We start from the raw sequence: 23,923 nt of genomic DNA on the forward strand, positions 1-23,923 counted from the left end.
GTTTAAAAGATGACATAGTATTGGAACTGAAACAAACCTGTAGACCAATGATACAGAATATAAGACACAGAGATAAACCCACATGAATACAGTTATCTCCTACTAGACAAAGGCACCAAAAATATTCATAGGAGAAAAGATAGCCTCTTCAACAAATGGTGCTGGGAAAACTGGAAATCCATATGCAGCAAGTGAAAGTAAACCTCTATCTTTCATCATGCACAAAAATCAAATCAAAGTGGATTAAAGACTTAGGCACTAGAACAGAGACACTGCACCTAATATAAGAAAAAATAGGCCCAAATCCCACCTTGGTTACTTAGGACCTGACTTCCTGGAAAAGTCTCCTAAAGCACAAAAAGTAAAATCTAGAATCAATAAATGAGATGGTTTCAAACTAAAAAGCTTCTTCTCAGCAAAGGTAACAATTTAAAAAGTGAAGAGAAAGCCTACAGAATGGGGGAAAATTTTTACCACGGGCACCTCAGATAGAAAGAGCATTAATCTCCAGAATATATAAAGAACTCAAAAAGCTTAATACAAAAATAAATATATAACCCAATCAATAAAAGGGCTATGGAACTGAGTAGACAATTCACAGAAGAAGAAATTCAATTGATCAACAAATATATGGGATAATGTCCAATATCTCTAGCAGTTAGATTAGTGCAAATTAAAATTAAAATTTCATCTCACTGTAGTGAATGACAGTTATCAACAATACAAGCAATAATAAGGATTGGCGAGGATGTGGGGGCGGGAGGTACACTCATAGATTGCTGATGGGACTGCAAACTGGTACAACCATTATGGAAAACAGTATGGACATTCCTAAGAAAACTTAAAATGGACCACTATTTGACCTAGCTATCCCACTCCTCTGTTTATACCCAAATAACTTAAAATCAGCATATTACAGTAATGCAGACACATCAATATTTATAGCAGCTCAACTCACAATAGCTAAACTATTGAACCAAAGTAGATACCTTACAACAGATGAATGAATAAGGAAAATGTGTTTTATATACATAATGGAATATTACTCAGCCTTAAAGATTAATGAAATTATGACATTTGCCAGTAAATGAGTGGAGCTGGAGAAGAGAAATATGCCAATCCCCCCAAACCAAAAACCAAATATTTTCTGTGATATGCAGATGTTAATTCACAGTAAGGGGTCAGAAGCTAGGGAAGAATAGAAGTAATTTGGATTAGGCAAAAAGGAGTGAATAGAGGGGAGGATTTATAGGGTAAGAAGATAACAGAATGAATTGGACATTAATAGCTTAGGTGCATATGTGTCTAGAGGACCAGTGAGACCTACATCATGTACAATCAGAAGAATGAGAAGCTATACTCCATTCATGGATGCTGTGTCAAAATTTATTTTACTGCCATGTATAACTATTTAGAACAAATAAAATTAAAAAGAAAGAAAATCCAGAAAACTTCAATGTGAATAAACTGAAGCCAAAAAAAATCATGTCTTTTATGTAATCAAATTTTCATGAGATGATTTTAATACAGCATATGTAGTATTAGAAACAATTGAGTGAAGTTAGCTAAATAACAACATCCTCTAAATCTAAACATTCATTAAACTATATATGCATATTCATAATTTATTGAAAGGCAAAAAGCCAAATGTTGAATATCTTGTCAATAATAATGGCTTGACAAAGTTTTGATTTTACCTCTTTTCAGACTCCCTCTGAAATAAGAAGAAGGGTGTATATAAAAGAATAAATTTATAATGTAAGTGATAATGGTTTGACATCACCATGCTACTGCTGTGAATTCCTTGAGTGTACAGTAGTGGAATTTTATTAAAGAAGAGAGGAAATGTAAACCTTTTTGAACAAGAGGAGTCTGCAGAGGAAGTCCAAATTTCTGAGAGGCTCCTAAATGCTCATTCCAGACTCACCAGAGCTAAAGCAAGACTCCATGGGTTGCATACCATATATTCACCTTCATTTCAACCTTCTCTTAGATATTCATAACAGTGGATGAAATAGTTGTTTATGTTTATTAGTTTTTTTGTATGTTATAATAATGAATAAGTGACCAAATATCTAGATGACAGGAAACCATGAGTACAATAGGAAAAGTATTCAGCAATAAAATCAGCAAACAATTTATATGCAACAACATAGGTTCTATGGGAAGAAATTTGGACAATTGCTTGAATTTGGTCCTTTTCTTCAATTTCCTGGGATTTGATGGCATCCCTCAAGGAAACAAAAATGGGGAAGGTCATAGCTTTTAATCTTGTGATATGGATCTCCAGAAATGAAAGTAAAACTCATTTGGTTAAAACACTGCATTTGTTCATGTCCTTTAGAACAAACATATTGCTAGATATTTTATCCCTGGAATTTTGTCAAATTCTATCCCAGGACTCACTCCTAGTTAGAAGAAAACACATAAGTCATTTTTAGTGTAGAGTGTTTTAGTGTTAAAGAAACTTAAGGTATGGGGCTGGAGCTGGAGCTCAGTGGTAGAGTGCTTGCCTAGCACATTTGAGGCACTGAGTTCAATTCTCAGCACCACATAAAAATAAATAAAGTATTGTGTCCATCTACAACTTAAAATATTTTTAAAAAAGAAACTTAAGGTAGATTGACATGCAACAGTCATTCTAGGCCTAGAAATTTACTTGAAATCATTTTAAAATTGAAAAAAAAGGCATGCATCCTTCCTGAATTCATGCATTTGTGCATTAGGTTCACTGTGATTTTAAAAATATTTCACAAATACTTAAGTAAGCCTTCATGCATGTAAGCCACTATGGCTGTGCATACAATAATGTAAAGAATTGTAGGAATTACCGATTTTAATCTATAAAGAAATTTTGGAGCCCAAATAAGTATTATCCACGGATGAGTCTGCTTAAGAATAATAAATAAACTCTAAATGTTTTAAGTGTGTAAGTAATTGTATCCTCTTTTCAATAATCTGAAAATGCATCATGAAAGTTTCTCATGACAGTATTAGAGGAAGGCATATCATCACAGTTGTAAAATAGAAAGGGGTAGTTGGGGGAGGAGGAATTCTGTGCTGACAGTCTTATAAGAAAAAAGCATGACCTCAGAGGGAAGTATAAACAGAAAATTTTCAGTAACTCATTTGAGTTATAATATAGGTTTCATTTGGAGAATTGCGTAGGAAGACATTGCAGAGGTAAACCAAAGTTATATTCATAAGAAACTTAAATAAAGCTAGCTTTCATGAGCAAAACTAGGGTATGGAGTAAACCTATATGTTTATTTATATTTATATAGGCACATCTACATGTCTATCATATAATCAGTACATAATCACGAAGGAGAAAAAAAAAAACCTCAGCAGATCCAAGTACCTATAACACACATGCATATAATCTGGTAGCAATGACAATCCTCTAAAAGAGAGACATGATTTAATCTGAGACTTGGGTATAAGAATCATCTGGCTACAGTGTTGAGGAGGAAAGAGAGTTGATCAGCAGGATGAAAGAGATGAGAAGCTAGAGTTTGGAAACACAGGAGAGTATTTTTTAGAAAGAGGGACTCAGTTGTATCAGTAGAAAATGCACAGAATTTCAATGTGGAGAGGTAAATGGCAAGGATAGAACTCATTATATTTAAATAATATGCAGAGTGAGAACAGAAAACATCCAAGGATTTTTTTATTTCCCAGCCACACACTGGGCACTATTGGTCACATATTTTTACCATTGCTTGAAACTTTTGCAATATGTATCTAAAGTTCCTTTATGAGAACAACACATTTCAATAATTTTTAAATGCTATTATTTTTTCTTTTATTTCTCTTTTTTTTCTTTTTTTCTTTAAGAAGTTTGAAAACTTTTCCCTTCTAGTCTGCCAGTTTTCTTTTTTTCTATAGCCACCCACACTTAATTCTTTAATCTATTAAATTTCTATATTGGTAAGGGTCTTTGGATTGTCCAAAAGAAATAAACACAGCTACAAAGGGACTTAGAAAGCAAGAGAGACAAAGAGAAGCAACTCATCTCTTCTCTTTACTCAGAGAAGCACCCTAAGATAAGAGCATTCTCTTTTGGTTTATCACTGTACTCACTACTTTAATTTCTTTCTAATTATACACAATTTTTTTTGGTGTGATGTGGGAGTCCAGTTACTCCAAGAAGGAGTAACTGGACTATTTACTATTAATAGAAGGAGTAACTATTTCTCAAAAATAGAAAAAGAAAGAAGAAAAGCCCTTTTCATGACTGGTAGATTTCTTGGGGTTTTTCTTTTGCTCACTCAAACACAAACCTGCAACCAGTCTAGAGCAAATATGGTATGATCCCCTATCTATACAGCACTATTATCTATAAAGAATCATACTTGGGTTCTTTTGAGAGGATGTACACTATATTAATAATCTATGTAAATATATAAATCTAAATAAATAATAACAATATAAGTATCAGTATAAAATAAAAGAACATAAAAACTATCTAAAAATCTTTTCACTTTTTTTGCCTCAGTTACTCTAGTATGACATGAACACTTGGATTGATATTTATTATCTATGAATAATATAAACAAATATTTAAGAAGTTAATAATGTCTCCAAAATTAACTCATTAATTTTTGAGAACAATAATAATTACAAACCTATTTAGTACAATTGAAAACTTCCACAATTTGGTGACTGTTTTAATAAAAGGAGAATAAATATTAATAAGAGATCTAAATATTTCTTTTCAGCATTTTTTTCAGGGAATCTATGACCTGTTTGTTTCTCAGGCTGTATATCATGGGGTTTAACACAGGAATTATGACAGTGTAAAACAGAGAAAAGATCATATCTTGGTCATCTGCTTGTGAAGATGCAGGATGCACATACATGAAGAGAAGGGGGACGTAATATAAAGTCACAGAAAAGAGATGGGCTCCACAGGTGGAGAAGGCTTTCCTCATGCCTTTTTCAGACTTCTTTCTTAAAATTGTAAAGAGAACTAGTGAATAAGAAATAAGAATAGTCACAATGCTAAATACTTGTATTGAGCCAGAGAAAATAAAAATTATTAGATAATTAAGAGAAGGATCAGTACAGGAAATCTTTAACAATGGTATAACATCACAATAAAAGTGATGTACTATGTTGGAATTACAGAAGGTTAATCTGAATAAAAAGCTCTCATGAATTATAGCATGAATCAATCCACCTACAAATGATAAAACCAATAGCCGGAAGCAGAGTATATTGGTCATAATCACAGGATACAGTAAAGGTTGACATATGGCTACATAGCGGTCATAAGCCATTGCTGCCAGGAGAAAGCATTCGGTGGTCACACTAATTGCAAAGGAAAAAAATTGTATCATGCACTGAGGGAGAGAGATCATCTTGCTCTTGTCTAAGAAGTTCATCAGCATCTTTGGAGTCACTGTTGATGACAACCAAGTATCCACAAATGCTAAATTCCCAAGGAAAAGGTACATGGGGATGTGAAGCTGAGGGTCATTCCAGATCAGAGAAATCAGACCAAGGTTTCCCACAAGTGTCATAAGGTATACTGCCAAGAACAGTAGGAACAGGGGGAGTTTCCACTGTGGTTGTTGTGTCAGTCCTCTGAGAACAAACTCTGTCAGCAAAGTTGTATTGTCCTTTTCCATGACCTCACTGAATGTCACCTGAAATGAAATGAAGTGAATGTAAAAATGTACATGGGAAAGAGAGAATTAAAATTGCAAAAGCATCCTATGGCAATAATATCAATTTTACAGCAAATGCATCCTCCATCTGCCACAAAGGCATAGTCGGTGAATGTTTGGGGTCTACAGTAAAAGTGACATTTATGATCTTTGTCACTAATTGGATCTTTGCATTTGTCTGTCCCTGTCCAGCTTATTTCTTCAACTTCTCTAGCATTTCTTGCTTTGAGCCAATTTCCATTTAATTCAAAATTATTTCTTATCACAACCTTAGAGCCCCCAACAGAAGAGATAAAAGAGAAACCAGAAAATAAAATCCTGATCAGAGTGATCCCAAAAGGAAAGGTAAAAATGGAAAAGGGATTTTATGGACAGAAACCAAAACAACATGGAAAGTGAAGAATGGTGCTAAATACAACAGTGAATGATCTAGTGGGACGAGAATTAACAGAGATCAGGGAGTGCAGAAATTAAGAAAGTTTCAGTAAGTTTAGACAAAGTAGTTTTTGTTAAGCAATAGAATTAAGTTCAGAGAGTTATTGAAAGTGCATAGAAAACAAGCATCACAACAGTGAAGAAATGGTAAGAGTGCACCCTAAGCTGTGTGCAGAACAGTTGGTGTTTTCATCTGGCATGCCATCAAATATAAAATTTATTTACTGCATAGCATTTCAATAAAATTTTCAAATGAGTCATCAAATGAGACAAGTAGAGAAGAAAAAAACAGAGGAGAATTATAACAGAAGTGGAAAAAGAATTTGGGGGCCCTGTGGTTGTGGCTCAGTGAAGTGAAGCAATCACTTCAAAGGGGAGAGGCCCTGGGTTCGATCCTCAGAACCACATAAAAATAAATAAATAAAATAAAGGAATTAAAAAAAAGTTTGGGGTGAGTGAAAAGAAAACAATAGAGAGGAAGAAAAATGGGTAGAAAATAACAGACACACATTAATAAGCATAAAATATGAGATTAAAAAAAGGTTCAGATATTTGGAAGCAGATGTTTGTCTTAAGCTTGAACTATTCATTAATAGTTGTTAACCAAAGGAATCCTATCCTTTTATTTCTATTCAAAGTTCATTTTTTTCCCTTACAGAATTTTTGTTAAAAATAGAAGATTTAAAATCTTGCTTTAAAATTATTTAAAAGTAATTTTGCTAGTATTACTGAATTTTAAAATTAGTTTATATTTAAGTATAAGCATAATACTTAAGCTACAGTTTTAATGATTAATAATATTTCATTACATACTCATAATATGACCAAAGAGTAGGTTTTAGGTAATGTCACCACAAATAGCAACAAAAAAGTAATTCTATGACATGATGGAATGACCATCTGCTTGAATATAGCAATCACTTCTCTACATGAATGTGTACAAAAACATTATGTGATAAAATTAAAATATACATGACAAGACTTTTTAAGTTTCCTTATCTTTGTTAGTACAGTAACTGAAATGAACTTCCTCTAGAAATTCTACTTGTTTAACTTGAGAGTACTTTCCTTCCCCAACAGCCCTTTTAGCAGAATAACATGTAACCAGTTATGGGAACCTAAAAGAGCAATATAAATAAACAGTGGCAATGGTGAGAGTTGAGTATACTTCATTTAGAGAGGGATATTCCAGTCAATTCCTAATCACTAGATAATCAAAAGCAATCACATTCAATTTGTGAAGACTTCTTAAATCATAGGTTCTATAAAGAGCAGTGTAAGAACATTTTTATCTTATTTCTTACCACATGCACATAAATGATCCAAAATATACTTCAGAAGGTGTGACAGTAGAAAACTAGTATTTATGTGAAATCTTAAAAAATTTAATCAGAAAGCCAAACATTGAATGTTTTCTCTGGTATGAGGAAGCTAACCCACAATAAGTAGGGGCAGATAAGGGGAAGAATAGAAGTGCAGTAGACTATATAAAGGGGATTGAAGGGAAGGGAGAGGGATAGGAAAAAGAAAGTGGAATGAATCTGACATAATTTTCTTATGCACATATATGAAAACAGCCCAGTGAAACCCATCTTCATGTATAATCATCAGAATAAGATCATAACTGGGATAATATACATTCCATACTTGTACAACTATATCAAAATTGATTCTGTTGTCATATATAACTAAAAAGAACTAATAAATTTTAAAAATTAATCAGAATACATGGATCATCAAACACAATGGGTCTTTTTATCAGAATCATCAGAAATATTTTTCATGTAAAAATAAGTACAAATTGAATATTTTAACCTATTTAGAATTATTTAACATCCTAGATGACCAAATAAAGCTATCATAGTTAGATTAACAAGATAATAGGCACATCACTAAAGGAAATAAATCAGTCTTACAGCATTTTTGCTTATTCAGATTTTAGCACAGTAGTGAATATGAAGATAGTGCACCATTTTCCATTTTACCTGGCTCTTACAAACCCAACCTAAAGTGTTATAAGATAAATGACAATTTCTAATAAAAAAGAAAAAGATAATTTTAAAATTCAGAATTCATTTCTATCTTACCAATAAATTGAAAGAGATTGTGGAGATCCTTTAAAATTACTAGGCTTTATAAAAGAGAAAGAAAATACAATAGTATAGGATTGATAACAACAAAAGTAACAATTCTTTGCAAACTCACTCATTTCAGGTGTTTAATTTCCCAGTCTCAAGAAAATGCTTATATAAGATTTACTTTGAATAGAGTCAACACGTTGTATAACTGTGTGCTTTCTTCAAATTGGTATGAATAAAGTTCTGCAATTCCCGGGAGTGCCATTGGGTTCCCTGTAGGACAAGTGAAGTTGTTCTACTGGACACTGTGGATTTGGACAAGTATGAGAACTCTGGTTGTCCCACTGGCATCACCAACTCTGGAATCATAAATATCAAGTCACTGTCAACAGCTTTAGTTTTAACAACAACAACAACAACAAAAACTGGTTGCCTGGCATGTACAGGAGCCTTGGTTTGATCCCCAGAACTACAAAAGAAAAACATTGTACTTTATTACAGTATTGCTATTCCTCACAAAGGGCACTCATGACATGTTTATGGAAACTTCCATTTATACACTATTCCCAGTGTTTTTATTAGTATGTTTCTCAGTTCATTCAAACATGAATTTAAGTGGGTCATCACCTTTTATGAATTCAGAATTCAATCCCAAATAAGTGTTGTTCATGCAAAATGCAATTTAAAACTCCAAACTATTCCTAGCCTCCCTACTTTATGCTGAAACTTGAGGAGAAATCTTATTAGGCAGTTGTTAATAGTAGCAGCTAAAGAAGACTATTCAGATATATAATTTGTGAATATTTTCTCAGGGATAGCAATCACTTTCTCATTCCATAAGACACAAAACTAGTTCTTTCCACTGGTGATATTGTGCTAATTAACCTAATAGGAAAGAAACATTAATAACCCTAGACTTACCACTTAGATATTATTATGACAAATAGTGGGAAATAAATCAAATAAAATTCTAGAGTCCTTCTATCTCAATGAATTTTCTCATGATTTAGTGATATAAGATACATCAATATATTCCTTCTCAGGTGAAGCATAAGTTATTGCATCTGACTCCTAAATAAACAACTAAAAATATTCAAAAATTCTAATGAGGAATTTGGATTTTAACGTCATTAATTCCATTTGGGTGTATCACTCTGACCCACTTACAAAGAGACCCAAACAATTGCTACATTTAAGAGGAATTCAAACAGGAGAAGTCTGTGTTCTATCACTTGGGTCATATGATTTGGGGTCCAGTGGTGTTTCAATTGACAATGACACTTAGGAAAGCTTGTTGAGCCTGTGGCAGGCCAATTTAGGTGAATTACAATGTGGAACCATAGGATGTTGAAGCAAACCCTGTTTCAGCAAATATTCACTCTCCTTATGAGAAACAGTTATTAGCATGTGATTAAACTTTAGTAGAGGAAATGATTAATCTTGAACCACCAAGTTACCTGTGACCTGAGATTCTTATCATGAAATGGATGCTATGTCACCTACCAAATCATATGTTGGGCACGCCATCATCAAATGAAAGTGACACATATATGTTTGGAACTAACTACAAACTGAAGAGACTATGAAGTTACTTGAGAATTCCTAATTTCCACAATCCCACTTTTGTAATACTGAATTCTCTCTTCCACCTTGAATGTATGGCAGAAAGTTTGTATGGTCAGTTGAAGAGAAAGAGAAGACTCAGACCTGGATAACAGAAGTTTTTGCCTGATAAACACACAGAAACTCAAAACGTAAATCTATAGCACTGTCACTCTTTTATGAAACATTCATGAAAGACGCTATTGAAGGGAAATCCTTTCCACAAGCAGAAACTCAAACAGTATTCTTAGTTGTTTACTTGGTTTCAAGGACACATGGCCTTGAAAATTATATACCAATTATATACCAATGAATTGAGTTATCACTAGTGGACTGTCTCAAATGAGGCCTGAATGAAACCTGATTGGAAAATTGCTGATAAGAAAATTTCAGGCAATGTGTGGGCTCACTTGGTCCAGCTGAAGCCCACCAAATAGCTAAGGAGGGTGTGGTGATGGAGTTGAAAAGAGACCTCCGGAGACCAATTTCAGAGAACTCAATATACTTTATTATTGCATAAGCAAACCTTTTATGCATAGCTTGTTACTGGGCAAGGTAGCTGAGAGTTGTAATAATCCATGAGCTAGCAACACATTTATGAGCGGCAACCAATGGGCTAATAGGTCAGTGGCAGAAAAGCAGAAGGGAAGGAACATGCTGTGCATCGAAGGGAGGCCAGGTTACCATGGTGATGGGGCTGAGCATGGTTAGTGTTCTAACCACAACATCTGAATTCATTGTGCTGAACCCTGAAAGCCCCTCACATAGGCAGCATAGACTGCTTTACAACTCATGGGCCCAACATTTCCCACTTTGAATTTGCTGCAAGTACCTCATCAACCACAGACAGCTCTCTGTTCAGTGCTAGCTATTCTTTGGCATAATTATCTAATGATGCAATAAAACACAATGAGTAAGACAGCAAGCAGAACCAATATAATAACATTATAGGGGTAACCAATTTAAAAAGCATGTTTTCCCAGGGCTCAGTCAATCCCTGAAAGAAAGAGGAGGCTGTTATGATAGACACCTTGGTCTCATTGATTTTTGACAATGGCCCTAGTGAGATTATGCATAGTCAAAACATAGTTATGTCCAAGCATCCTTAATATACTGAGAAAAATTGGAGAAGTGTGAGGTTATGTTTTCCAACATAGCATATTGGGTGACACAAATACTATGAAATTCAGAGTCACAAGTGAGCCTTTGCAACATAAACAGTATATTTAGTTGTTTTTGGTGGAGATCTAGTTTTTGCTGAATGACTAAATAGCAGTTCATGACAGTTTATTTAAGTCTTTTTGAATGACAAAGACCTCTGCTGTGGTAGTAGACAAATTGTTTACAGCAATGGCAGTCACCAGGGCAATAATCCCAGCAATGATGAGGCCAATTGCATGCCTTGTCTGGTGCAGAATCTTATTCAGAAGATTCTTCATCTCCATGTCCCATGGACTTCTCCATTCTCTGGACAGGTTCACTGGAAACAAGATTGTGGGGTCACTCTGAAGATAAATATATGTTTAGCTTTCATAGAAGGAGTTAGACAATTTGTGAGCCAGCAGGACTGTGCAAGGGATCTCTGTGTGAATGAAATTTATGTCATCAGTACCATTGATTATTAGCATAGCAAAGGGTAGTATAACTATCTGCGCATAGTAGGTATGGGTATAATTTTGGATAAAGGTCAATCCATGGTTAGGGCATTTTCTCAAAATTGACCCATTCACCTAGCTGGCTGTGGCCTATTTTATGGGCCTAGTGGCCAGCAATATTGGCATGACATATTGATTTCTTGCATAATGATTAGTAACAGATTGTCCCATGTAGCAGTTACTGCAGTAGCCTATATGATTTTGGGACACATCATGTTGGGGATGCAAATCAAGTCAAGATGGCACCTGGCACTTTGCCAGGAAGAGTGGTTTGTGAAACAACGCCAGCAAGCCATTAAGATGATGAGGATTCCTTATTGGCTGACTGCTATATTTAGATGATGTTAATTAAGTTAAGCTGTGTGTAATTAGTTAAGTATATATACCTCTGCTGTCCGACAGAGAAGTGGCTCCTGCTACCTTGGGTGCCTGCTACTTTGAGTTCTCACTCAGTTCCCGCTGAGTTCACTCAAAATAAAGTAGTTCCCACTTCAACCTTCAAGTTGCTTGTCACCTCTCGGTTATTTTGCCCAGCCGGACTACCGCAACATCAGAGGTATTCCAGGGATCTGTGCTCACCCAAGTGCATAAGTATTGTTCTTCCCTGGAGATATTCCTATTTTCAAGGAGATAAGGTCTAGATGTGATGCATTGATTCCAGGGAATGTTATCTTTATCTGAGGGGGGCTTTCCAAAAAGCATCTTAGAGCATGTCAGCAGCAAGGTTTTTGGGTTTTTTTTGCATTTGCCATGGGGGGGGGCGTATCTATGGCTATTGGCAGCATTAACTATAACTCTAAGGTCAATGAGAGATAGTCCAACATATGACTTGTTATATTTATCTACAATAGTTTCCCTAGCAAGAGCAAAACAAAGGGGGTTGTCTTGATTATAGGTCTCATTATCAACTATTGAGAAACAAATTGGCAGAGTAGGCATGGGGATGCTTGTATTCCACTGTACGGCTGTTATTTGACAGATAACTTAGGATTAATAAGGTTAGAATAATTGGAAAAGTGTTTAGGTAGGGCTCCTTCCCAATTGGCCACTGCTAAAAGTAGTGGCCTAGTGACCAAAGCCCAATTTACCTGATAGGAAGCTTCACTGCTAGCAGTGAGTGCCACACACAATTGGATCACCATCATAGGCTCAGGGATGAGGTTGCCACCAGATGAAGGGGCCAATCTGGTAGTTTGGTCAAAAGACTTTAATATCACCCCAGGTTACTTTATGTGAGGTCTCTATGCCTTGTTGAGTACTTTGTTTGTGAGGATTTTCCTCCAGAGTTATTTCCTTCATCTTGATTGGTGGTTCTGGGGGTCCAGGGCTGGACTTTTCTGGCAGGCACCCAGATGGGGTGAGGCTCCTGTTAACAAATGCAAACCCCTGACCCATTGTTAGGAGGGGGTCCAGACTATTTCATGCATTTGTTATGGGATCCTTTCATGAGACTATAGGCAGATGGGAAGGTCTTATAAGGGGGATCCAATGCTTACGGGCTGTTGTTTCCATAGGAAATTTTGAAATTTAAAGAAAATTTTAATGTAAATAAGGTTTTGTTCAAGGCATTGTGAGGGGACTTGGTATAGTTTTTCTCCCTCTGTTTTTGTAGCATGGTCTTTAATTCCTTCGGTATTCTTTCTATGATGCCATGAGCCTGAGGGTATAGGGAATGCCAGTTAAGTGCTTATATGCCAACTGGTGCAAACTACCTGAAATGTCTTGCTAGTATAGATTGGCCCATTGTCAGTTTTAATAGACACAGGAACACCCATGTTTCCAAAACATTTAAGGAGATGGAAGACGACCTCTTTTGTGGTTTCTCCTGTGGAGGCTGTGGCCATTACACAGCCTGAATATGTATCGATTGACTACGTGAATATATTTTAAATTTCCAAAAGATGCATAATGAATGACATTCATTTGCCATAAAGCATTAGATTTTAATCCTTTGGCTTCATTCCAGCAGGTTATAAAGGGACAATGGGGAGAAAGAGTGCACTTTTTTTTTGTAGTCTCTGACTGTTTGCAAGCCTCCTTAGTTCTGGAAATAATTTGTGGAAGCTCTAGGCATTCTTGCCAGAACTGTCCTGTTCCTCCTCACCCCAACAAGTGGAGCTCCTTCTTCCTCTATTATTACCTTGTTCCTGTTTTAGTAGAACTGCCATGGCTGAGGCCAGCAGAGAGGTTTGAGTTGCTTGTGTCTCTATATCCTATGTGGCCAAAATCCAGTCATCAAGGGTGCCATTGGGCACTGGTGCAACAGTAGCCCTATGCTCCCTGTTTAATCCTTCCCAGAATAACTACTTGGTTAGGGCTTCCCCAGCTTCTACATGACATACTTTCCCTTCCACTGCCTTGTTTACTCTATCGATAAACTGCAACAGTCTTTAGTGGTTTTGTGCCTTAGGCCCTGTATAGATACTGTACCTCCCCTAGCTGGTAATTTCCTTCAGGCTCTTAAAGCATAGAGCTGCACCTGATCAAAATAATTTGGTGGACCACTAGGGGAACTGTAGATTCCCTCTTCCTGCAAGCATTCATCTGGGAGGTTAACATTTGCAGTGTGGCTGCCATCCCCCTGTTGTTCACGTGCATCATAGAAAAATGCCTTTCACGTTAGTTATATCAAGGGTTCAAGGGAAGCTCTTACCAAATCTTTCCAATCTTGTGGGAAGTTTAAGTTTAGACTAAGTGTCTCAAGAACTTGTTCAGCAAAGGAATCCATATGTCCATCCTCCTTCATTGCCTTCTTAAACTCCTTTAGTGTAGCTATGTCATGAGGACACCAGTTTAGTGGCCTCTCAGGGGTGGGGTTGATTTTGACTAAGAACGCAGTTGGCATTTCCTGTTCATAGGCACCCCATGCTTGGTCCCTTGTTCAACATAAGTCTGAGAATGGATTAAGTTCTGACCATGGAGGTCCTCATCAAGGTGGGGGGCCTACAAGTCTCTCCCTTTTATCTTCTTTTACTTGTAATTTTTCCATTACATTTGACAAATGGGTAAATTTTCTTTGGCTTCATTGCATCTGTCCCTTTTCTGTTTCTTGTGGTTCAAAAGGCTTTGTGTCAGAATTTCTCTGTGATTCTTTCTCCCTTTTGTCCTGTTCTCCCTCTTGTTCCTCTGTCTCTGACGAGTGAGTGGCCATAACCAGGCAGGGTATTGACCCTTTGTGCCCCAGAGATTGCTGTATTGCTGTGATAATTGGAAAAAAATGAAGAGGCAGGGTATACCCCTGCCTAATTTATCCTTGCCTTGTGTTAACCATAACTTTTTCCCATATACTTGGGTCAAATACATCAGCTGTTCTCATCCAGGAATTGGTATCAACTACTACATCACAAAATTTATGTGCATCCCTTTTACTTAATGTTAATCCTCTTGCACTAAGGAGAGTACCCATCAGCTGTAGCTGCGAGTCCTTAGTAGAGGTGACAAATTGCCTATCCTTTTTCTATTTCCTCAATGTCCAACACCTGAACTTACTGGCTTGCTTTAGGTCCCTGTTTGGGCACTAGATGTGGGCTTACTCATTCCAGCTAGAGGACTGTATGGCAATGGAGTGAAAAAGAGACCTCTGAAGACCAGTTTCAGAGAACTCTATTGTTGCATAGGCAAACCTTTATGCATAGCTTGTTACCAGGTAAAGTAGCTAAGGGTCATAATAATCCATGAGCTAGCAACACATTTATGAGCAGCAACCAGTGGGCTAATAGATCAGTGGCAGAAAAGCAGAAGGGAAGGAACATGCTGTGCATCTGAGAGAGGCCAGGTTGCCATGGTGATGGAGTTGAGCATGGTTAGTGTGCTAATCACAACATCTGGATTCAGTGTGCTGAACCCTGAGAGCCCTTCACATAGGCAGCGTAGGCTGCTTTCCAACTCATGAGCCCAAAAGCAATGTATATGGATAGACATATATAAATGTGCCAAGATGTTGAGACACTTGTATCCCATATGAATATCCAGAAAAAAGTAATATCAATAGAGGAGCTGAATCAGTTACTATTATAATGAAATACCTGAGGTTGTTCACTGATAAAAACCAGATTACAATTTTGGAGACTAAGTCCAAGTAACATAGAGTGACCTCTGATGAGAGCATCCACTGTCTGCATGAGGTCATTATGAATGACATCATTATGGAATAATGGGTGAAAGGGTGAGATCATATCACCAGATCAGAAATCAGAGAGAGACAGAGAGGGCCTGGTAACAATCTCTGACATGCTCCACCTCTTAAAAGTGCCACCAACCCTTAATATCACTATACTGCAGACCAAGTGTCCAACACAGAAACACTTTAGGGAAGCAACTTATCTATCTCTACCATAGCCTTTTGCCCCTCACCACGTGGTTCAGATCTTTCTTAAAAGTAAAAACAAATTTATTCAATCTCTAATTATCACAAAGTTATAAATCATTTTATCATCATTCAATAGTCCACATCCAAACTCAGATGACCCTCAAGGTAAATTCCTGTCTGCTGAGAGCCCCTGTAAAATCAATGAGTTGTACAATAATATGATACAAAGGAAACACTGAGTTAAAGCAAGTACCCCTTTTCCAACAGAGAGAAATAAAGCAAGTAGAGATGAAGAATCATTTAAGCTGCACTGAAAACAAACAGAACAAACATTATATCCTCAAGCTCCAAATATGGTGTGAACACTGAAGTAAGTGATGGGGAGCCCATCCCTATGGCTTTGCTGGTCTTTGGACCCATGGCTATTCTGTATCTGGTGCTTGCAACAGACTAGTTTGACACAATCCTGACAGCTCTACCTTTCTGAATTACCACCGTAGTTCCTATTCCACAATTCAGACATCAACCCATCTGAAGCCCTCTGTTGGGACTTCAACTCTGTAGAAAGTTGCTGTATAATCTCCTATATTTTCATCTGAAATCTTGGTATAATCAACCATCTCCCGATATCTCTTATATTCTGCATACCTGAACAATGAGCTCCACATGGACGTGACCAAGGCCTACCACTGACACAAGCAATATTTTGGTCTGTTTGAATCATATTTGCCATAGCTGTGTAGTGTTTAATTGGAAAACCAGAATCCAAAAGTTGTCCTGGGAAACAGAATCACTCAGAGTATCCCAGGACTCTTTCCCCCAAACATTCTGCTTTGGAAGATTTCTGAACCTGTGATTGAAGACGAGACCTTAGACATTTGAGATGTCCACAAGGCATCTTTTCAATTGACCCAGTGCAAAGCGAATGAGCTCTTTTTATCTGTTATGGGATCTTTAGCATGCAATCACTGACTTTATCCTTACAAGTTCTTTCTTCACTCTTTCCATGGACAGCATGAGAATTTTCCAATGTATTCACTCTGTTTCTATTTCCTTCAAATTAGGATGAAAGCAGCCAAAAACATACTGATAGACACTCCTGTATTTTGCTCAGAAATTTCCTTCACCAGATAACTAGGCAGAATTATTAAGTTTGAACTTCCACAAAGTCTTAAGGCATAGACATAGTTAAACCATGTTCTTTGAAATAAGATATGAGCTCTCAGGGATAATTTTTGTTCTCCAGTGTTAACAGTGGTGGCTGTGAAGAGAAGGCTGTGCTCTATTCTGAGGTACTCATTACATATAAAACAATAGTTTTCAGGCTTTGCCTAACTCCCACTCCATCTATCTATCTATCTATCTATCTATCTATCTATCTATCTATCTATCTATTTTCTTTTATTTATTTATTTATTTATTTATTTATGTCAGTTATACATGACAGTAGAAAGATCTTCAATTAATTTTACACAAATGGAGCATAATTTTTCACTGGTTGTGCATGAAGTATAGTCACACCATTTGTGCAGTCATACTTGTACATAGGTAAACGATATCTGTCTCATTCCACCATCTTTCCTATCCATTTGCTCCCACCCTCACTCCTCTTTTTCCCTATCCAAAATTTCTCCACTTACCCTATTCTTCCCCCCACAATATGGATAAGTATTCACTTCCCAGAGAAAACATTCAGCCCCTGTTTTTTGAGATTAGTTTATTTTGCTTAGCATAATATTCTCCAACTCCATCAATTTACCTGCAAATGCCATACTTTTATTGTCTTTTAATGATGAGTAATATTTCATTGTGTATATATACCACAGTTTCTTTATCCACTCATCTATTGAAGGCATCTAGGTTGCTTCCACAGTTTAGTAATTGTGAATTGTGCTGCTATAAACATTGAAGTAGCTATGTAACTGTAGTATGCTGTTCTATGCCTATTGGGGATAGACCAAGGAGTGGGATAGCTGGGTCAAATGACAGTTCCATTCCAAGTTTTCTAAGGAATCTTCATACTGCTTTTCAGATTGGTTGCACAAATTTGCAGTCCCATTTTGAGAGCCACAGCCGAAGGGGCCCCAGCAAACTTCCAGCTGCCAGAAAACTTCCAGCTGCCAGCTGATGATTGGCTCACAGCGGCCCCAGCAACATCTAGCTGATTGGCTCCTCTGCAGTGATGCTCATTGGGCTGTTTCCCTGCCCTTTCAGACCACGGAGCTGCTCATTGGGGGACTTTTTTGGCTCCGCCCACGCAACCCAGCCAATCAGCCTCAAGAGCAGGAGGATTGTGGGAGGTGGTGAGGCTTGTGGTAGAGGGAGAGGCTTGTGGGAAGCCGGTGGTGGCAGTTGGGCTCTGAGGGTTTTTCCTGAGGAGCTGTTTTGTTTGGCCTATGTGGTTCTAAAAATAAAGTTTGTTTCTTTTGACAAGTGGCTCCTGAATTGTGCCCAGCCAGATTGCGGCAGTCCCACTAGCAATGTATGAGGTGCATTTACCCTGACATCCTCGCCAACACCTGTTGTTTGTACTCTTGATAACTGCCATTCTGACTGGTGTGAGATGAAATTTGCATTTCTCTAATTAGTAGAGATGATGAACATTTTTTATGTGTTTGTTGGTTGATTGTATTTCTTCTTCTGAAATGTGTCTGTTCAGCTCCTTATCCCATTTATTGTTGGGTCATTTGTCTTCATAGTGTTAAAATTTTTGAGTTCTTTATCTATCCTAGAGATTATTGCTCCATCTGACATGTGTGTGGCAAAAATTTTGTTCAAAAATGTGGGCTCTCTCTTCAGCTAATTGATTGTTTCTTTTGCTGGGAAGAAGCTTTTTAGTTTGAATCCATTCTGTTTGTTAATGTTTTATTTTATTTCTTGCACTTTAGGAGACTTGTTAAGGAAGTCAAGGCCTCATCCAACATGATGAAGATTTGGGCCTACTTTTTCTTCTATTAGGTCTAGGGACTCTGGTCTAATTCCAAGGTTGAGTTTTGTGCATGGGGAGAGGTAGGGGTTTAGTTTCATTTTGCTGCATATGGATTTCCAGTTTTCATAGTACCATTTGTTGACAAGATAATATTTTCTTCAATGTATGTTTTGGGTACATTTGTATAGTATGAAATAACTGTATTTATGTGGGATTGTCTCTGTGTCTTCTATTCTGTACTATTGGTCTATAAGCCTTTTATTGTGCCAATACCATGTTGTTTGTGTTACTATAGCTTTGTAGTATAGTTTCAGTTCTGGTATAGTGATGCCACCTGCTTCACTCTTCTTGATAAGGATTGCTTTGTCTATTCTGTGTTTCTTATTTTTCCAAATGAATTTCAAGATTGCTTTTTCTATATTTATAAGGAATGACAATGGGATTACATTGGTTAATAGTTGTTCCCGTCCATGCAGGTGTGGTATTCCTCTTCATGAGGTGGGTCAGATCTCTCTGGGGCCTCAGGTACTCTATTTTATAAAGCAGTAGTTTGCCACGAGTGACTAAATTTTGAGTATAAGTGTTAAGGTTGAATGACTCAATATCTTGTTTGTACAAGTAAATAACTTCAATCTTCTTAGTATAGCCATAAGATCAAACTGATAAATAAATTAATCATGCCAATAAAAGTTACCACCAATGAATCTATCAAATCAGAAGCACACAGATACATAGGCACATCAAATTCATCTCAGCAAAAACAGGGCTCTATGCTTATTGGACATATCAGACCACTAAGTGAATCAAACTCCATACCAAAGGCCCACAAAAAGAGAAGTGCCTCAAGACTTGACAGGGCAGAATACTGACCCTGTCTCCTCATCACTTATTAGGAACCTTGCCCAAAAAATTAACCACAGTGATGAAGCTCAGATTCTCTGTCCTCATGAATGTTTCAATTAATTATGATTTCTCCTACCCATAATGACTACACAGGCCCAATTCAAACTGACATCTCACCTGACACTCTGAAACTGCCATCTTTTGGGACCCTGGCCTAGAATTAGTTCTTGTGATTTGAGAGTTCTGAGCTTCAAACAAGTTATTAGGCAGTTTTAAAATTTTGCCTGACCACCTACAGTGGTAATTTTACTTTGCATTTGCTTTCTGCCTTTGCTCTCAGTTCATCCTCCTGAAGACCTATGATTTCCTTAACACTTTTTTAGTCTTACTGTGTTTTTTTTGTGTGTGTGTGTGTTGCATAATTTGAGTGCTATAGATAATAATAGTTAAGATTAGAACAAAAGAATCTATGATTGTCCATCTTGCAACCATTTAGAGATACATGAGTATTCAGTGAAATGTCACCACTGAAAGTTGTCTTGCTTATAAATTTATTATTATTCAATAAGTTCTAACTTTGTCTAAAGACATAAACATATATGGTCTATGTTAAAGAAATAGCTGTCTCTCAATGCATCTGTATTTTATAGTTATCTTTAAAAGACATAGTAATATTATGCTCAAAATATGGTCTTGGCAAACTATATATTCTATCTCTTTCTCAATATCTCAAACAATAAAAATAATGGATAAAAAATTTATATGAATGAATTTATAACAGAAGTGAGAGTGGGATCAAACAACTTGTGTTGAAATTTTAGTAAGTTTCAATAAAGTTTAAAATGTTATGTTTATTCTGAAGAATAAAACAGAGTAGATGAACTCATAGACCAAGAATATATAGGAGAAGGAGCAGAGGAATTCAGACTTACTGGGAGGCACCCCAAATGCCTGTTCCATACTTACACAGACAAAATTGAACCTTGATGGGTTGTATATCTTGCCTATGTACTCATAGCTTGATGAGTACTTTCTTGTTCAAGAAAAACTCAATTAGAAAAATAGCTCTTTAAAAATGTAGAAGAAATAAAACCCATTGTCTTACACTATTAATATAATCTCTAGGTCATAAAAATGGAAAAAAAATAGAAAAACTCCATATAATTTGCAGTCAACCTCAATACACAGAAAAATTACTCAGTGACAAAAAATAAGTAAAATTTTAAAATGACTCAAACATAAGCAGCAACTGAATTCATGAGTCCTGCCTATGTTCAACTAAAAACAAGCCTGCAAACCACTCTGGAGCAACTATGATCTGAGTCTCCAGCTTATACACCTGTATTTGTATCAAAGATATACTCAAGTTCTTTTCAGAGTATCTGCATGAATGTAGCACTTAGCCTATTTATGAATCCTCATTAAAGGACATACAAATATTAAAATATTTTTATTTGTTTTCTCTTTAAATATCATAGTATGCTTTGAACACTCACCTACATTATCTTATGATATTAAATGACATTCAAAGAGTTTGCCAGATACTAATGACTAAGTTGTTAAAAAAAAATCAACATGGACCAAAAAAAAAAAAAAAACACACTTTCAAATATAACTTTTTTGAATTGTTTTGGTAACAAGAGAGTGCACTCTATGATGAGAACTAAACATTTCTTTTCAATGTTTTCATCAATGAATCTATGACTTGCTTGTTTCTCAAGCTGTAGATAATGAGATTTAACACAGGAATTATAACCATGTAAAATAGAAGATCATATCTTGATCATTTGCTTGTGAAGATGCAGGATGCACATACATGAAGAGAAGGGGGCCATAGTATAAAGACACAGTAAAGAGATGAGCTCCACAGGTGGAAAATGCTACATAGCGATCATAAGCCATTGCTGCCAGGAGAAAACATTCTGTGGTTACACTGACTCCAAAGGAAAAAAATTGTATCTTGCATTCAGTGAGAGAGATCATCTTGTTCTTGATTAACAAATTGACCAGTATATTTGGGGTCACTGTTGTTGTTATCCAAGCATCCAGAAAGGCTAAATTCCCAAGGAAAAAGTACATGGGTATATGAAGGTGAGGATCCCTGCAGATTAGGGCAATCAGGCCAAGATTACCCATTATTGTGATGAGGTAGATCACCAAGAACACCAAGAAGAAGAGGAGTCTCCACTGTGGTTGGTGTGTAAGTCCTGTGAGAACAAACTCTGTCAACAAGGTTACATTTTCCTTTTCCATGTCCTCACTTGTTGTTACCTGAAATGAAATGAAGTGGATGTAAAATGAACATAACAGTTAGTTGACAAAGTGAAAATATTAGTTAGAGTTGAAATGAAACATACACTTGAAAGATTTCCTTTACATTTGTTTATTATGTTATGATTTTTAAAAATTGGAGATAATTGAAGAAATGGCAAAATACAATAATATTGATTCATGGAATATTCAGAAATTAATAGGTCTAGGAAATAAGGAAGACATTCTAAGCATGTGCTGAACTTATGTGGACACTGGACTGTGCTAGAAAAATCCTGAGTCTGATATATGATGCGAGGTCAACAGAAAAGACCTTTCCCAGTCCAGGACTATGTAATGACTTGAAGCCTGTGAAAAATCTTAAACTTAGATTATCAGGCAAAAATTATATACTGAAAACTTTTAAGACAATTAGGAGCAATATAAGTTGTCTGTAAAATAATTTTTCTGAAAGAAAAAAGGCTGGGGAGTTTAGAAGGGGAAGGAAGCGGTACAGTCCCATCCCCCACAGTGGACACTCCGCCAAGGCAATCAGCAGTCAGCATCTTGAACAGCTGAAATTTCCACCGCCATTCTCCAACAGATCTCAACAACAAAACAGGTGTGTGGCACTCAGCCCATCTCCCATACATCGGGAACTCGCATAAAATCTCTCCTAGGCTTGCCGGGGGAGGGAGAATCAGAGTGAGCCTGCATAAAGACTAGGGGGGAACTAGAGGCACCTGACCTGCAACCCCCCCCTACCTATCTGCAGCCAAAACGAAACCTGTCTAGCTAGAGCTGGGGGAGGGGCAAGCAGGAAAAATCCAAAGGACAGAGTGCCTGGGATCCCAATTGCCAACTGTGGGACGCCGGAGATCCAGGCCGACTGATTCGTGCGGCCTGCCCTGCGGCTACAGAAGGCTAGCAGGAGAAACCAGGAGGCTAGAGGCAAGGCCCTCGAGACTGGGCAGCTGGAAATTGCAGGCCCGCCGGCGACAGTTCACCCACTGCCTGCATAGCTGGGCGGTAGGAGAACACCCGGCCGCAGGTGACCGATCACCCGCCTGCGGCCTGTGATACTAGGCGGCTGGAGACCGCCTGCCTGCCGCGACTGGGAGCTGAAATCAAACAGAGACAGTCCAGTCACATCACCTCATCAGGACACCCCAGCAAGGAACTGGGGCCGGTCATAGCAAAGTAGTGTCGTCACTGGAGCTCGGATGCCGGATCTTCCTTCACAGTGGAATCCACGTCAGCAGGCATAGTTTAACAACACTAAGGAGAGGCATCAGAGTAATACAGAACCGAAACAAATCTATAGAAGAGAACAGAAACACGACAGTCAAATAGAGCTGGGAAGCAACAGGGACAACATGAGAAAACAAGGGAAAAAAGGAGTACAAACAATGCAAGACAACTTAATTCTACAAGAGGACATAGAAACATCAGAAGCAGGGATAGGGAAAGAACTCAAGGCATACCTAACTCAAATGGAAAGGAATATTAGAGAAGACATGAGACAGCAAGTCCAAGCAATAAAAATATATTTTGAAAATGAATTAAACAAACAAATTCAAATGGCAAAGAACGAGCTCTACCAGGAGATAGAGATCTTAAAAAAGAATCAAACTATAATCCTAGAATTGCAGGAAACTATAAACCAAATTAAAAACTCAAACGAGAATATTACAAATAGACTTGATCAAGTAGAAGTCAGAACATCAGATAATGAAGACAAGGTTTATCAACTTGAAAAGAGTATAGTCAACACAGAAAAGATGCTTAAATCCCATGAGCAATCTATTCAAGAGATATGGGATGTCATTAAAAACCCAAATTTGAGAGTCATCGGGATAGAAGAAGGCACAGAGATTCAAACCAAAGGAATGGACAGCATATTAAATGAAATAATTGTAGAAAACTTCCCAGAGATGAAAGATGGAATGGATTGCCAAATCCTGGAAGCCTACAGGACCCCAAACATTCAAAACTATAATAGACCAACCCCAAGACACATAATCATGAAGATAGCCAACATACAGGACAAGGAGAGAATATTAAAAGCTACCAGAGAAAAGAGACAGATTACATTCAGGGGTAAACCAATTAGGTTAACGACTGATTTCTCAGCACAGACTTTGAAAGCG

The 23,923-nt window shown here is 37.0% G+C and overlaps 1 protein-coding gene across 1 annotated transcript; it reads right to left on the minus strand.

Moving 5' to 3' along the window:
- Positions 1-4,703: 4,703 nt before the first annotated feature.
- LOC101966552 (olfactory receptor 5H17) lies at positions 4,704-5,678 on the minus strand. The gene has a single exon (XM_005336775.4). The coding sequence runs from the start codon at positions 5,631-5,633 to the stop codon at positions 4,704-4,706; it is 930 nt and encodes a 309-aa protein (XP_005336832.1). The 5' UTR covers positions 5,634-5,678.
- Between the last annotated feature and the right edge of the window lie 18,245 nt (positions 5,679-23,923).

Source organism: Ictidomys tridecemlineatus, chromosome 3 (genome assembly GCF_052094955.1).
Source record: "Ictidomys tridecemlineatus isolate mIctTri1 chromosome 3, mIctTri1.hap1, whole genome shotgun sequence".
Taxonomy (NCBI): domain Eukaryota; kingdom Metazoa; phylum Chordata; class Mammalia; order Rodentia; family Sciuridae; genus Ictidomys; species Ictidomys tridecemlineatus.

Bases quoted from the DNA above. Each gene is read 5' to 3' on its own strand.
- LOC101966552 (XM_005336775.4), bottom strand. From the start codon at position 5,633: ATGGAAAAGGACAATACAACTTTGCTGACAGAGTTTGTTCTCAGAGGA.